This window comes from Astyanax mexicanus, chromosome 13 (assembly GCF_023375975.1).
Source record: "Astyanax mexicanus isolate ESR-SI-001 chromosome 13, AstMex3_surface, whole genome shotgun sequence".
NCBI lineage: Eukaryota > Metazoa > Chordata > Actinopteri > Characiformes > Acestrorhamphidae > Astyanax > Astyanax mexicanus.
The window spans coordinates 23,769,254-23,785,846 of record NC_064420.1 but is presented as its reverse complement, the minus strand read 5'-3'; the positions used below and the strand labels follow the sequence as shown (position 1 = coordinate 23,785,846).

Sequence of the window (16,593 nt, the reverse complement as noted above, 5' to 3'; positions counted from 1 at the left end):
TTTTAGTATCACTCTAAATTACAGTAGAGACTTCTACTGGGACACAAGATGTGTGTGTTTGAGAAAGAAGGCATGTACAGTATGTTGCCAAACCCAATAAAGAGTTCTTCAAACCTTGTACACTCTTCAAACATGAGTTCCTCTTAACAACTGTCTAAGGAACTAAAAAACTCAATGCCTTAAGTAATTAATGCCCACAAAACATGAGTGTGTTATTTTAAAAAAGGGCTTGCAATTTATACAGTGTAAACTGAAGGGAAATGGCAGTTTAGGAGAGTCAAGTCAAGATAAAATCTGGAAGACCAAGAAAAACTCCTATAGGGAATTTTCACATCTGTAGTTTCTCCCCCGAATCAGTAATGTTTGGAGCATTTTCTCACTCTTAGAGAACTGCTTGTGTGCTGGTAATACAGGCAAGTCAAAGCCTCCATATGGCTGCCAAGAACCTTTATTAATATTTAGCCCAAGAAGGTGGTGCACTGTTTCATTGTGCTGCATTGCTTGCAGAAATATAATCTTCTTGGAAGAGTCCTAAGAAAGAAACCTTACCCGTGACTTCATAAATGTTTTGATGATCTGAAGTGCTACAGAACATCTATATCTATAAGCGAGATGAGTTTAGGACCAGTGAAGACAGCATAGAACTATTTGGCCACAATCAGCAAAGGACAGCAAACCAAAGCACTTGCAGAAAAAGAACAATATTATATGAAAAGAACAATTCACCAACCGTGAAGCATGGGGGTGGATGTATCATGCTTTAAATTGTGTTGCTGCCAGTAATACCTCTTCAGTACCTAAGGAGATACAGAGACATGGGCCCCTGGCCTTAACATCATTGATCTTAAACAAGCTATGCAGCTGGAAGATGCAAGAACACAATATGTCTCAAAGTGGCAGCATCTAATTTGGCCCTTACTCCATGTAGTTTGGTTTGACCATATATGGGTGGTGTGAGTGTGTTTCCGCCGGAATGCATGTGCCTGTAGTTCCTGTGTGTTGTGGACGAGAGTGTAATTACAGACATGCCACATTCCTCCCTCGCACTCACTTTCCAATTACAGTCAGTTTTCTTCCCAGGACTTTGTGTTCGGAGCGGGTGGCACGCAGCCAAGTCCGGCCCAGTCCGGCCTGGAGAAATCCAGGAAGAGTCAGGAAGCCTTTAGAGCGTTCTGTTTTTACATTTTTAATTACAGCAAGGGCAACTCTAAATCTAGAATGACATCTGTGGACTGGATGGCACACACACTAAGCTGTGCACAGCTGGAATTCTGGTATCCAGCGTTCATGAGCTTCTGATTTATACATCAGGGCAGCAGATCGCTGCTGGGGCGTTAACTAAATACATACATTTAACATACAGAGCTGCATCACAGTTAACCAGTGACTTGTATGGGCTACATGGAGCTTGTGGCTCCTCTGTGACAGGGGAGGTTTGAAACAGTAAGGGCCCTATTTTAGCGATCTATAGCGCATCGGCCTCATACATTCTGCTGATATGGTAGCCATCATAAGCTAGTCAGATCTGCCAGAATATTTACTGACCCAAAACATACAGATCAGCAGAAGGAAACCTTACTTGTGACTTCATCAGGGTTGTCAATGTTTAAAGTGCTACAACAGAAGCAGAATGAGTTTTTGAAATATGTTCTGTGAACTGAGAAAGTCAGCATAGAACTATTTGGCAGAATATGAAGCATGGGGGTGGATGTATCATGCTTTATGATGTGTAGTTGCCAATATAGAGCTGCTGCCTCAAGGTCAAAAGTGATTTTTATGGGCTACATGGAGTGAGTGGCTCTGCTGGGATGTGACAGGGGAGGTTTTAAGCAGTAAATTTTAAACTGAACCGGTATCTCAGTCAACAAATATATGAATAAAAGGACAGACGGTTGCGGTTAAAACCTTTACCAAAATGTTCTCAGATGCTTTATTTTGATATAATAGCCATGTTGAGCCATAAGCTACCAGTACAGAGATCTGCTAGAATATTTACAGATAAAAAACACACAGATCAGCTGAATCAAGCAGAGAGGAGAGGCAGGATAATTAAATTGTTCAGACTCCTGGTTTTCCCACCCTAACAATGATGTTTTTAGCATCAGGAAGGCAGGAGAAAGGCAGGTTTAAATGCAGCCATTTCTTATAATTTTGCGTTTCCTTTTTTAACCTGTTCTGCCATCTAGTGGCTGGAATAATTATGTACTTTCTGAACCCTTACAAAAGCTTTAATGCTTAGGCATTAAAGGGAAACTTTACCACAAATTTTCAGCCTGACTGAGTGTTTGAGATGTGAGGTGCAGTTTGGTGTGAAAGGGTTGGTTGTTTGGTTAAAGTTTTATAGAAATGGTTCTTTTAGGATGAGTCCAAAATTAGTTAGATGGTGTGAATAAAAGGCCAAATATGATAGTGTGTATTAATGCCTCAATAAATCTCTATGGATCTTTTGTACATCACACATAATTAAATAATCAAATAATCAAATAATACAGAATAATCCCAAAAAAATCATTATCATACTAATTTCTTACTACATATTTTGATACTTTAAAGGAGAACTCTGTTGTGAAATGGACTTTGGGTGTAGTGATAATGAGTACAAACTTATGTTAAATAGTCCACCTCTGTTTGCCACCTTCTACGTTGAGATTGTTAATGGTATAAAAATAGTTATTTCTTTGCATTTCTTTGGCAATTCTGTGGCCCTACATATAAAGAGTTGTAAACCTGTTGGGAGCATTGGCTAAATGCATTGTATTTTAGGAAGGTGGGGGCATACTGGGCTGGTTGAGGCTATTCAACAAAAATGAGTGGTTATTTATCTTATTTACCTGTAAAACTCTATATTACATTAAAACAACATTAAATAAAACACAAAGGGAGGGGTCAGTAAATATGTCCAACTGTATAACATTAAAACAAAGCCACATAAACATAAAGTGTGTTGTCCATGATAGTGTTTACCTCTAAAACTCTATATTACATTATTTGTAAAACAAACCCAAATAAACATAAAGTCAGCTGTCAGTGAATATGTGTAACTATATAACTCGATATAACATTAAAACAAAGCGAAATAAACATAACGTCAGTGGTCATTGAATAAGTCTAGGTGTATAAACCTTAAACAAAGCCAGATAAACATAAAGCCGGTGTTCAGTGAATGTGTCTAACTGTATAACTCGATATAGCAGTAAAACAAAGACAAATAAACAACGTCAGTGGTCAATATGTAAATATGTCTGACTATATAAAACCTAAACAAAGCAAATAAACGTAAAATTAGTTGTCAGTGAATATCTCTCTCTAACTGTATATAACTGAAACAAACCCCAAAAAAACATCCAATCAATGATCAGTGTTGTGTTTACCTGTTGGGAATGGGTCACTCATTAACTCATTCACTAAACTCTGTAATACTGGATCAAATGATTCATTTTGCTCGAACAGTTCTAGAGAGTCGGTTCGAACATGACGTCACTGATGGGGCGGGGCATGAAAACAAACCCAGAACCCGCTCCTGTGGCTAATAACCTGACTAGCTAACAAAGCAGGTGATGTTAATTTGTGTGTTTCTGAGCTGTTTTATAAAGCTATGGCTGTGCTTGTGTGCATCTTCTCTCGTCTCTCTTTCTGACAGAGTAACTGGCGTTAGCTGTGTGATGAATGGTGTAATCACAGTAGCTGTGCTAGCTTAGCTGAAGAGCTAGTTAGCCTCTCACAGTGCAGGGAGTCACTGACCGGCCAGTTTAGCATTATTTTTATTTCAAAACCATGCTGCTTTTATACTGAGATTTAGAAAGCCTAATTCACTAATGTTTGCCTCCGCATGTTTTACAGTCATGATGAAAGACCCGAACAAGCCGAGAGGCAGGAGCTCTGCCTATGCGTTCTTCGTCCTGTCCTGCAGACAAGAGCTTCAAAATAATGGTCAGAGAACTCCTGAGAACCTAAGCACCTTCTTTATGAGGTGCTCTGAACAGTGGAAGGTGGGTTCACATGTCCATGAACAGCATCTCTCAGTATACTAATCTAGCCTTAATCTGCCAATGTTACCTCAACCTACCAAATCCTTTTCTAGATTTAATAAATTATTCCTATAGATTTAATCAACTATTATCTATCCTGGACAACACATCACACCCCCTCCGCAATGTAGAGACCATACCTGTCAAGTTTTAGATTTAAAAATAAGGGATATTTTCCTCTGTACGCTTAAAGCCGTCCCACCAGCCCAACGAAGGTTCAGTATCCCTTACATTTTAAGACAGGTTTACAAAAAATCTAAAATAACCACAAGTGAACCACTTACACACTACAATTAGATTATCAGAATCTGAAATGTTGTGGACATTCCTACATATGTCATTCCTTTAATACAGCCAAATTAAAAACCCTTTTCTATATATTTTTTAAAAAATTAAGATTTCATGTCTTTTTTGTAATAAATGCACTCTTTTATATGATATATTTGTTATTTATTTAATGGATTTAAAATTGAACAAAGGGTGCACAAATTCTGCAAAATTACTGTTGGTGACCTAAAAATAGTATCATGAGCTTTTACTAAAAGGACATGGACCAGATATGTTTCATCAGTAAAAATTAGTCCTAAGGGGCCTGCACAATAAATTTTAATTAATACTTCTTCCTTTTGATCACTCCACCCCTGATTAGTTCAGTTAATTTCGGTCCTCTCCACATTTCTAGTTAAACTGAGTCACAAGCTGTATTTTTTATTTTAAAAGGTTTAATCTGTGTGTTTTATTTTGGAGACGAGTATTTTTAAGCAGCTATCAGAAAAATATCATCACAGTTTACATGATTAGCCTACCGTTACCTTTCTTTTAGAAAAATCGCTGAATATCCAGATATGTTTTAACATCAGCAGCTCCGACTAGCTGCCTGAACTCACAGCGACGGGGGGGGGCTCTCTGCCCACACTGACCCTCCTTTGCAAGCTGATTGGCTGTTTCTCCTGAAAGGCGGGACTTTCTCCTTGAATCGGCTCCACGATTGGTTAAGAGACACAGAGCGGTCAGTGCCCTGTGTCCTCAATAATATATATATTTTTATTTTAATAGAATACGGGAAATTTACGGGAAAATACTAATACGGGAGGACGGCGGGAAAGAGGAGTAAAATACGGTAGTTTCCCGGCCAAAACGGGAGACTTGACAGGTATGGTAGAGACTGGACAAACAGAGAAGCAAGTTGAGCTACAGACTCATCCAGCTCAACTGCAGAAAAAAACAGTACAGGAGATCATTTCTACCAACAGCGATCACACTGTACAACTCATCTCATCTCAACTTAACTTATTGAGACGTTATAAAGTTTCAAGTATGTCAGTTCAAACACTTTGTCCTTTAACTATTCATATCCACTCTTCAGACACTGCCTACAGCACTCACTCATACATACACTGCCTGGGCAAAAAAAAAAGCTACCCTAAAAATGGGTCACACTCTAATAGTATGTTGGACCGCCTATAGCTTTGATTGCTGCGCGCATTCACTGTGGCATTGTTTCGATAAGCTTCTGCAATGTCACAAGATTTATTTCAATCCAGTGTTTTTAATGAGATCTTGCATTGATGATTGTAGACAAAGCCCACAAAGCCTTCTCCAGCACATCCCAAAGATTCTGAGTGCAGTCAAGATCTGAACTCTGTGGTGAATAATCCATATGTGAAATGGTGATGATCTCATGCTCCCTGAACCACTTTTTTACAATTCCAGCCCCATGAATCGTGGCATTGTCATCTAGGAATATACCCGTTTAATACTTTTACTCCAGTATATTTTTATGCGCTGCATCGTTACACATTACAATTCTGAAAACTTTAAGAATAATTCCAAACCAACATTATCACTGCCAGAGAGGTAGATGCTCTGCACTGACACTGTGTTGAGTAAATCAAGCAGTCAAGTTAAACTTATTAGAAGACAGCACCGCTCCCATTCTGCCTTTTGCTCTGCAAACTTTTCACTGCTTTCTGTAATGACTAAACAGCAAAATATACAAAAGTTGTACTTTTACTTTTAGTACTTGAGTTAAAATAATCTACATGCAATACTTAAGTACAAAAAATATTAATACTTAAGTACTTCCACTTAAGTATGATAAATAAAGAATACTTCAACTCCTACTCAAGTCGAGATTCTAGTACTAACATATACATATCTGCATATTATACATATACTTCACTGATTGTTTACAACGCACAGACACTTTATCCGCTATACTGTTTCAGTGCAGCGACACTTATTACTATCTTACCTGCACTGTGCACAATAATGCAGCACAATGCCTATTTTTCTGTTTTTGTAGTTATTATTATATTCTTATTTGTATTGTTTTTACAGTTCTTTACCGATGTACACATTATTACATCCTCTGGAATAAATAAAGTGGTCTGTCTGTGTCCAAATGTTTCCCTTTACTTATTATACCATTTCCTTGAGTTTAATGATTGATCATTCTTTTAATTGACTGTTCTCTCAGTAAATCCTTCCCTCAGTGTAAAAATGCATTACCTTCATTTAACAAATGTTCTCTAGCTTTAGCATTTAGTAAACATTCAAATGATTTCATAGCCTAATCCCTCAGTTTAAAAAAATAATTTCTTTACTTTAATCAATTTCTCCCTGAGTTTAAAAATCTAGTTCTTCAATAAATTGTGCTTTGGTTTTATAAATCATTTAATTGATAATTTCCTTGATTTAACAGATGTTCCACAGATTTAATAAACACTATTCAGCTTAATTAAAGTTTCTCCTCTAAAATCAGAAAATCGATTATTAAGTTGGAAAATTGATTGTCTATTAATTTTCAACTTTAATGCTTTAATGCCTGTACTAGTAGTTTGCTGCAGGTGGATGGGAAAATCCTGAACCCTGTGGAAGGTCTGTAGTTGATGCATCATGCCTCTTCTTGGTGTTTGCAGGCTCTGGGTGCTCCTGAGAAAAATAGGTTTGAAGACATGGAGAAGGCTGACCAGACTCGCTATGATGAGGAGATGAAGGACTACATTCCAGTTGAGAGGGTGATGTGTTGCTTCCATCTGAAGTGTTTGATTCTGAGAAATGAAGGATTACAGAAGAGAATGTAAATGATTACAGAATAGATTTTAGTTGTAAAAGTAGGAGTAAAGAGAAGTGAAGTGCTTCAGTGATGGTATGATTTGTGAAATTAACCTAATGCTAAAATAATAAAAGAATTTGGTAACAGTGACTGACACCTCTTTTTGAAAGTTGAACACAACCCCTCCGACCATTCTCCCATGTGACACTGGAGCTCTAATACTTTCTGTGTTCTGCAGGATGGTGGACCTGACCAAGCTGCAAGCTCCAACGAGAATGCAGAATTTAAAGATGAAGACGATGATGAAATGCATGAGGAGGATTATGATTATAAGGATGATTATGGTATGTTTATGCAGGAAAACTTCTAATACAATTCAAGAATTTCAGATACAATCCAGAGGTACATGAAATAATTCAATTACAGCTATTTTTTCATATAATATCAAACTGTGAACAAAACTGAACAAACATGGAAGCACCTGGACTAGTTTATCCAGTGAATAAACATCTAAAAGCCCCATATTTGACTTAAAAAATATATATATTTTTAGACTGAAATATTTACTGTAATATTTTACATTTCCAGCTATAGTTTGCTTACATATTTTCTCCTTATTACAGTCATGGTGAAAGACCCAAACAAGCCAAAAGGCAGGAACACTGCGTATGCATACTTCATCCTGTCTTGCAGAGACGAGCTCCAAAATAAAGGGCAGAGTATTCCAGAGAATTTAAGCTTGTTCTTCCTGAGATGCTCAGAACAGTGGAAGGTGGGTTAATATGCAAACATATTCCCTCTTAATAATGAGCTTGTTACTGCAAATGGATGGAGAATTTTCTAAACTGTTTGGAATGTCAAGTGGAAAGTCTGTGATTGATCAGTGTTTTATGCCTCTGTCCTTTGTATGGTGTTTGCAGACTCTTAACCCTTCTGAAAAGAAGTTGTTTGAAGACATGGAAAAGGCAGACCAGGTTCGCTACGAAAAGGAGATGAAGAGCTACATTCCCCCGAAAGGCAGTGAGAAGAAAAGGAGGAAGGACTCAAACAAACCTAGACGACCCGTGTAATTTAGTGTTCTAGATCTTGTCTCACATTTTATGGTGCCAGCACAATAACTTGTGTTACTGTGGAATACAGTTTATGGATTTTTAAGATTGTCATCTGGTTTCTAGTGTGAAGGCTAATCTTTGTATTTCCTCTGCAGGTCTGCATTTTTTGTCTTCTGTGCTGAACACAGGAAGACAGTAAAGAGAGAGTACCCCAACCTGTCCATCAGTGAAATCGCCAGGAAGCTGGTAGAGATGTGGTCCAAGCTGAGCAAAAAAGAGCGCTCACCCTTTGAGCAGAAAGCAGCTTTACTACGTGTGAAACAAGAGAAGGTGACTTGTTGCTTTAATCTGCAATGTTTCCTCTTCTTTAGGAGCAGATGACTAGTTATATTTTGTAATGGTTAAATGGTAGGATTTTAGTCCAGTGTGAAATCTGCTGTGTGTAGAAATGTGGAGTAAATGTATCACATGCTAGAATAGCATCAGTGAGGTTCTTCTTATGTGTGACTCCAACACTTTCTGTGTTCTGCAGGATGGTGGGCCTGGTCAAGCTGGAGGCTCTACTAAAGTTGAGGTTGATGATGAGGATGACGATGAGGACGAAGATGATGATGAGGATGAAGATGATGAAGATGGTGATGATGATGATGATGACGAGGACGATGAGTAGTGTGTGTGTGTAGCAGTGTGGAAAGGAGATTTTTTTTGTTTGTTTGTTTTAAAACAGACTAAGAAGTCATTTTCTTTCCTTATGTGTATGTTTTGTTTTAATAGTGTGTAGATTTTTTTAATATAATAAAACTGTTGCCTTTGAACTGTTTATTGAGTTCATAACTTTGTATATTTCATTTTAGTAAAGTTAAAGAAGGGCATCAAAAATCTTCAGCACCATCCTTCCAGAGAACACAGTCCAGCTGCCCCACAATTCAGTGCAGGGTGGCTTTATATATACATACATACAGTACCAGTCAAGATTGTATCTTATTTGGGGTGCTGTTAATGTGCGGTTTCTGAGGCTGGTAACTCTGATGATTTATTTTTTGCAATATAGGTATCTCTTGTCTTTCTTGTCTTTCTTTCCTAGGGTGATCCTGATGAGAGCCAGTTATATTATAATGCTTTTGATGGTGTTTGCGACTGCACCTGAGGAGACTTTCAAAGTTCTTATATATCTTCGTGTTGATTGACCTTTATTTCATGAAAGTTTTTTTTTTAAATTTAGTTGAGTAGTTATTGCCATAATATGGGTTATAACATAACTCAGATAAGGCTATTCACTCAAACACATTAAGAGGGCAAGAAATTAAATTGGTGCTAAACTGCCTGATTTTTGCTGACTCCACCCTAAGCTTAAATTTGAAAAAGGCCGAAAAAAATAGGAGGGGTAGTTTGTGAGGGACACTGTGTGATGTATGTTGGGAAGGAGAGCAGGGCGGGAGAGAAAGCAGATTGGCTAAGCTGCAACAGCAGCAGTGTGCCTCTGATAGCGGTGAGGCAATGGTTGGATGTCAGCAGGGAGGGCAGTATTATTGATTAATTCGAATGTTGTTAGTGTCTACATACCAAGGTACACAGACACATTACACTGTCAAAATTTCGTGAATGGGGCTATAGAAGTTATCCAAAATTACCTAACATAAACTATTTTTATATTGACTTCCATTAAAACTTAAGTTTTTATCTTGCTTCTGTAAAGTTGCTCTTTTGAAGATACATGTTTTTTTGATTGGACAGCATATGCATATAAAGTAAAATGAACATTTTTTTTTTTATAAACCACAGACATTTGTCCCAAATTTCAAATAAAAATATAGCAATTTCGAGCATTTATTTTCAGAAAATGAGAAAATAATAAAAAAAATGTCTGCCTCTGCAGCACCCTCCCATGTTCAACTGTGCAATAGGTGAGGGTAATGTGTCTGTGTACCTTGGTATGTGAAAAAGGTGGATATGCTGAAGTTGGACACTGAGTGTATAGCGTTGGTTGAGCTCTTCGACTCTGGTAGAAAATCATGTACAAGTAACTCGGACTGCTGATTGGCTTATGGAAATTTAATGTAACTCTAATGTTTAATCTCATTGGCTGCAGCCGAAAGCGATTGACAAGTTGCCTGCCCTTTGACCACGCCCTCTGTCGCTATGGCCTGGCTGCCAGTACTGTAGCTATGGGAGGATTTCTGCAGCGATGTGATGCTTATGATGGAGTGTGTGTGTTTGTGCTGCTGACATACTGAATACACAGTTTAGAGACGGATATGGGGCGTATCTTGGGTTCTGTGTATAAACTGCGTGTTTAATGACTTATAAAGCTTATAAATTATAGAGTTTGACGCTTTGTTTATGAAAGTAGCATTAGCTAGCTGTGTGGATAGCTAAGCTCTTGCTTCAGCCTGCAGGTTAGCCTGTGATGCTAACGCTAGCTCTGCTGTAGTTTAAACTTGTTTTTGGGGGGAAAGCAGAAGAGGGGGGGCAGCACTGCTCAGATATGGTGGGGGCTGGTGGTCGGTAGCTGCTTCGCGGGGGGGGAAGGGCAGGGTTAAGCGGGGTTGCGGTATTGTTCTAGTTAGCATTAGCACCGGATGCTAATGCTAGCTAAACAACCTAGTGCTTTATTTTAAGCCAGAATATCATTACTGAACCTTGTCATGCATACATGTAGATTTACCTAGGCAGCTAATATTAGCATGCAAAACAACCAGCCATAACATTAAAACCACTGTCCAGTTCCACTAGTGATGGTCTGTCTAGTTCCAGTGGCACCTGTCATAGGGATGGCTGTATTAGGCAGCAAGTGAACAGTAAGTTTTTAAGACTGATCTGTTATAAGATAGGAAAAAATGGGCAAAGGTAAGGATCTCAGCGACTTTGACAAGGGACAGATTGTGATGGCTAGACGACTAGGTCAGAGCATCTCCCAAGCAGCAGGTCTTGTGGGTTGTTCCCGGTCTGCAGTGGTCAGCACCTACAGAAAGTGGTCCAAAGAAGGTCCACCAGTGAACCAGCGATTAGGCCATGGCCGACCAAAGCTCATTGATGAGCACGGGGAGCAAAAACTAGCCCGTCTGGTCCAGTCCAACAAGCAAGCAACTGTAGCAGAACTTGCAGAAAAAGTCAATGCTGGTCGTGAGCAGAAGGTGTCGGAACACACAGTGCATCGCAGCTTGTTGCGCATGGGTCTGGGCAGGCGTTTGGTGAAAGACACAAACAAGCCAAAAGCCAGGACCTCAGCGTACGCGTTCTTTGTCCTGTCCTGCAGGGACGAGCTTAAAAGGAAGAGCCCAGATACTCAAGTGAACCTAAGCATGTTGTCCAAGAAGTGCTCAGAGGAATGGAAGGTAATTGAGACATGTCCTGACCCCTGTGGAAGCTCAGGTGAAAGGCCAGTGGTTGGTGTATCATGCCTCTTTAATTTCTATGGTTTTTGCAGGCTCTAAGTCCAGATGAGAAGAAGAAATTTGAAGACATGGCAAAGGCTGATAAGGCTCGCTATGATGAGGAGGTGAAGAACTACATACCCCCAATTGGCAGTGAGGAGAGGAAGATAGAAAAGGAGGGCTCCATTGAACCTAAACGACCTCTGTAATTCACAGTGTTATTTCAGCCATTTCTCCTTTTCTGCAAATAAATGCTTTAAGTTAATTTTTTTTTATTTGGAATTTGGTAGAAATGTTGTCCATAGCTTATAAAATAAGAAGACCATGTTAATTTTACTGAAACATATACCCATAAATAACAAATCAGAGAAACTGATTTAGAAAATAAGTGCACTCTAAATTTTTCCAGATTTTTTCTAGCGCTGTAGAATAAAATGTGAAAAAGTGAAGACCGATCTCCCTCTTTCTCTCTCTCTTTTGTTCTTTTTCTGTAGATCTGCATTTTTTATCTTCTGCGCTAAACACAGGAACACAGTGAAGAGTGAGTTTCCAAACCTGTCTATTGCCGAAATTGCCAAGAAACTGGTGGAGATGTGGTCCAATCTAAGCGCAAAAGAACGCTCGGCCTTTGAGCAAAAAGCCATCCTGCTGCGTGAGAAACAAGCAAAGGTGATGTGTTGCTCCCATATAGAGCCTTACATCAATTAGTGATTAATCTTAATGCTCTATGCTTTCCAGATGCATAAATCCCTTAATGTCACTACTTATGGTCTGTGGCTAAAAATACTATCAGCAAAAGTGATAGAGAACTGATCTCACATGTCATTCGAGAGCTCTAACAGTTTCTTTGTCCTGCAGGATGGCGGTATTGGCCTAGCTGGAGGCTCCACTAAGGCTGCCCAGACAGAAGCTGATGAAGATGAAGAGGAGAAAGATGAAGAAGAAGATGTGGAGGATGAAGATGAAGAAGAGTACGAGGATGATGAAGAAGAAGATGATAAAGAGTAGTGCTTCTTAACATTCTTTTGCTTATGCAGAAAGCTTTAATTGAGTAGATATTTTTGTGTGTGGGCACCTAACTAACAACTATTACCATAATCTCTTAACTGACACACCCGTGTTACTGGGGTTTTTAAATAACTGTCCACTGTTTTTTCACAGTGTAGAGTAAAGTGAAAGACAGAAGCTGATCTGTTGCTGAACAGTTTGTTTTGGGCATCCTCTAGTTTTACATCAGTGGTCTGAAGAACTGCCCACAGGATGCTTTTAGCTCAATATTTCTGACACTGAGGTGTTTAAAAACTCCAGCAGCACTTCTGTGTCTGAACCACAAACCTAACCAGTCACTGTCTTGTCAGTGCCTTTGCAGTGCTGATTGTGACCCATAATGCAAATAATACCTTCTCCGTGGTGGTCCTGAGGAGGTCCTAATCATAGAAGAATAAGAATATTCTGTTTATACTCCTTTTATATGATGAGACAAAATAGATAAATAAAACTGTCTTTAAATACCACTAAGTAAATAGTGCAATAGAAACAGCTAGTTATCAGTCACAACGTCTCCACTCCAGAGAACAGCTTTCAAGGGCTCTGTTTTCACTGACCTGAAACATGATGTCAGCAAACTAGGTAGGAATCCGTATCTGTGTGGGCGAGAAAGTTTGCAGCATTAGCAGCCCTCAGAACCAGTCAGCAAAAATCAGCCACTCAGTTTAGACCAAATACAGCTCAGTTCTTCAGCCGACAGCACTTATGGTATTTGCTGAACTAAAACAGCTACAAAAAAGACCACACTTTTGGATTTTTTTTAACAATACAGACACTATTACACACCTCTATGCACAACAGTTCTATTTTCAACCTATTAAAGTTTTAAAGTATTAAAATTAAAATCAAATAAAAAGTAAGATTTTGCTGTGGAATATTTAGTTGTATCATTTGTGATCCATAATCCACCCAACATGAGTCGTTATAGAAATGTCATTACAGATAGGTGAATTTAAAATGCCTGATGCCTAATTAGCAGCTTCTTGTTTTAACATGCATGCAGGCATTAGGCAACAATTTACCTTAAGCTGCCTTTAGAGTCTTTTGGCTTGCCTTGATTTGACTGAGGTTTGCCACAGTCTTTAATGACCCATGGTGTCTGTGCTGTGTGTGAACTAAACACCTCCTTGAGCTTCTCTATACTCCAGAAAAGCAGTGATAATAAGGAATATTTAGACACATCAGTTTGCACAGGACAAATATAACATTATGGTATATCTGAATCTTTAATGACCTGGAAGTGTGCTGCTGGAAAAAAATGCCCAAAATAGTTTATTTAGAAAAGACTAAAATCACTGAGAAAATCCACCTGCCCAGTTTAAACAAATGACATTCATATAGGGCTTAAACTTCATTAGGATCTGGAGAACTGGGCCAAAACTGTTAACCAAAACGAAGTTAATACAAATATAAAGTATGCTACTTTAGTACAAACATAAAAATTCTGTCTATAATATAATGCAGGATATCACAGAGACTTTAGTTGTTTAGAAGAGCTCATGCTTGGTGAGTGTTAGAAATCCTGAGAGTTTCTAAAGCTGGGAGATTTGATTCAGCGAGCAGTTCCTTCATATGATTGGTGATGAGCCTCAGGTTTTGATTTGCTAATCAATATATGAGACGGTTTGCAAATGAAGAGCTGCACTGTTTATAAAGGACTGTTGCTTAGTGGAGGTCTTTTTCTGTTCTGTCTGTTACCCTTTAGAGCTGCATGGCCAGAGATGAGTGCTGGCTCGTCACGAACTGCAGAGTCATCATAAGAATCTGCCTTGGGTGGCTGTTAATTGGGTAAATCACATCTACTTTTTTATGTTTGACTTCACAAATTAAAGAATAGGGTTATTGTCACTTATATAATTGTACAGAATGAGATTGTTCTTTGCACATATCCTAATTTAGAAAGCCCAGTTTAGAGTGTAGGGCCAGCTGTGCTACAGTTGCCCTGGATTACATAAGATTTAGAACCTGCTCAAGGGCTCAAAAGTGGCATTTTATCAGATACAAGTAATTAATCCATAACATTGTGATCAAGTGCTTTAATCAGTGAGCCACCAATGCCCATATTTAATACTGTAAAGTTTAAAATACAGTACAATTTAGAAATAGCTTATATTTCAGCACAGCTGTTAAGCATCGTGTTTATATCTTACCTGATGTTTTTAATATTACTGTGCATTGTCATTGTGTGCTAGCTCAAATGTAACAGCTTACTACTTACTACAGTTTTCTATAGGAGGTGAAATTGCTCCATCCATGTGTCAGATCTCCGGCCTCAGCTCACTGACATGTGATTGTCGCTTCTTAGCCCGATACCCTTGTAAGACTGTACACCAAGACTACACCAAAGTGCCAGAGCATTCTCTTTCACATTTACACACACAAACTTGCACATGCTCACACATAAAATACTGTATATTGCTTTTATATTAAAAATTAAAAACCGAGTTTCTTTCTGTATTAACAATATTATTGAATGGTTAGCAGAGGTTCTTCTATTTGTGTTCATACACATAAGGGTCTCTAAATAATTTGAACCCATGTAGAGAACCACTAAGACTGAAATATGGGCATTGTATTACAGCCATGTATCTGTATTTAATCCTTTCCTGAAGTATTCCAACAACATGGTCTACAGAATGGTCCACATTAAGGAATAAAATGCTGGTTTTATAGCCACTGCTGCTTTTTTTTGTTGTTTCACACTGTCAGTCTTCATGCCGAGGCTGTTGGTCATTCGTTGTTTACAGGAATCATTACAAATAGCAAGTTCTGTTTTACACCACTGTTTTTAGTTTTTTTTTTTTTAACAATATTGCATTGATTATTATTTTATTTTATTTTCAGCTATTTTCAGAACAATTTTAAAGTTCTAAGTTGTTTCCCTCACTGTATTTGAGTGTGTATGTTTATGGGTTTTATTTTGTCAATGATTCTGATTCTACTGAGTGATTTCTGTATAAGCAGAACCTCCAACATTTAAATATTTATTTTTTTTTACATTTTTGCTCTGTTTACCACCTATGTCCATTTAGATATTAGTTGCAGTTCTTTTGATTCTGTTGTCAGGGATTTTTAATTCTGTGTTTGAATTAAGAAATCAGAGCCGAGATTGTGGGGTCAGGTTATGCAGTATCTGTAAAAGGGAAAAAAAACACAAATTATCCTGTAAAGTCAATAATTTAATTCAACAGTGTCCCTGAAGTATTATGAATAATATTTGTAATTTTAAAATGTTTGCTTAACTTAAATAAATTAAAGTTAATAAACTAAACTAAAAAGTTATTAAACAATGTTCTCACTGTAATAAATCATTCCAACAGTTAAGTCGAATCATTCCTTCTCATCCATTCATCTAAGTGAAAAATGTATTAAATAAAAGCTACAATGAAACAACTGATTTTTTTAGAGAGGGACCACATCCTGACTTCTCCTTTTCCTCCTTTCTATATATACACAGCATCTACTCTACTAATTATTTTATTATTATTATTTTTTTTTCTATTAAGCCTTGGTTACATTTCTGTTTGTGCCAATAAAGTGAACTTGCCCAAATATGGTACTGGTTGTATTTTTCCCCACAGTATATTCTGTGTATATGTTTAATCTCTTGCACAAAAAAACTCATATCTCAAATAAATATATTTTTCCACTTTTTGACATAATATGACTCTGGCAGTTGATCTTATGTTGTATAAGAATTACAAGATAAATGAAATGCTCCAGAATTATATGGAATACATCTTATCTCAGTGACTTCCATTGAAGGTTTAATTGAAAATTAAATGAAAAAAAGGAAACTGACTTCAATTGAAGTTTTCTTTCGCTGTAAAGGTTTTTAATACGTCTATTTTTGAGATTTGAGATTATATTTACATCTCTGTTTATGAATCTGTTTTCTGTTTCTTTTTTTGTTATTTATAGGTTTATGTTTGAGTAAAGTGAACATTGTTGTTATATTATAGAAATTACAGACAACATTTCTCCCAAATTACAAATGAAAATATTGTCATTTAGAGCATTTATTTGCAGAAAAT

General features: G+C 37.7%; 2 protein-coding genes across 2 annotated transcripts; both read left to right on the top strand.

Annotated features, from left to right (window-relative positions):
• The first annotated feature begins 3,446 nt into the window (after positions 1 to 3,446).
• On the top strand, positions 3,447 to 8,953 carry LOC125780663 (high mobility group-T protein-like). Its single transcript, XM_049463207.1, has 8 exons — positions 3,447 to 3,554; positions 3,841 to 3,989; positions 6,950 to 7,048; positions 7,325 to 7,430; positions 7,710 to 7,858; positions 8,007 to 8,152; positions 8,294 to 8,468; positions 8,671 to 8,953. The coding sequence occupies exons 2-8, from the start codon at positions 3,843 to 3,845 to the stop codon at positions 8,806 to 8,808; spliced, it is 960 nt and encodes a 319-aa protein (XP_049319164.1). The 5' UTR covers positions 3,447 to 3,554; positions 3,841 to 3,842; the 3' UTR covers positions 8,809 to 8,953.
• A 1,702-nt stretch (positions 8,954 to 10,655) lies between these two features.
• LOC103036323 (high mobility group protein B2) lies at positions 10,656 to 16,221 on the top strand. Its single transcript, XM_007237500.4, has 6 exons — positions 10,656 to 11,473; positions 11,566 to 11,717; positions 12,007 to 12,181; positions 12,371 to 12,516; positions 14,265 to 14,347; positions 14,783 to 16,221. The coding sequence occupies exons 1-5, from the start codon at positions 10,976 to 10,978 to the stop codon at positions 14,317 to 14,319; spliced, it is 1,026 nt and encodes a 341-aa protein (XP_007237562.3). The 5' UTR covers positions 10,656 to 10,975; the 3' UTR covers positions 14,320 to 14,347; positions 14,783 to 16,221.
• Positions 16,222 to 16,593: the final 372 nt, after the last annotated feature.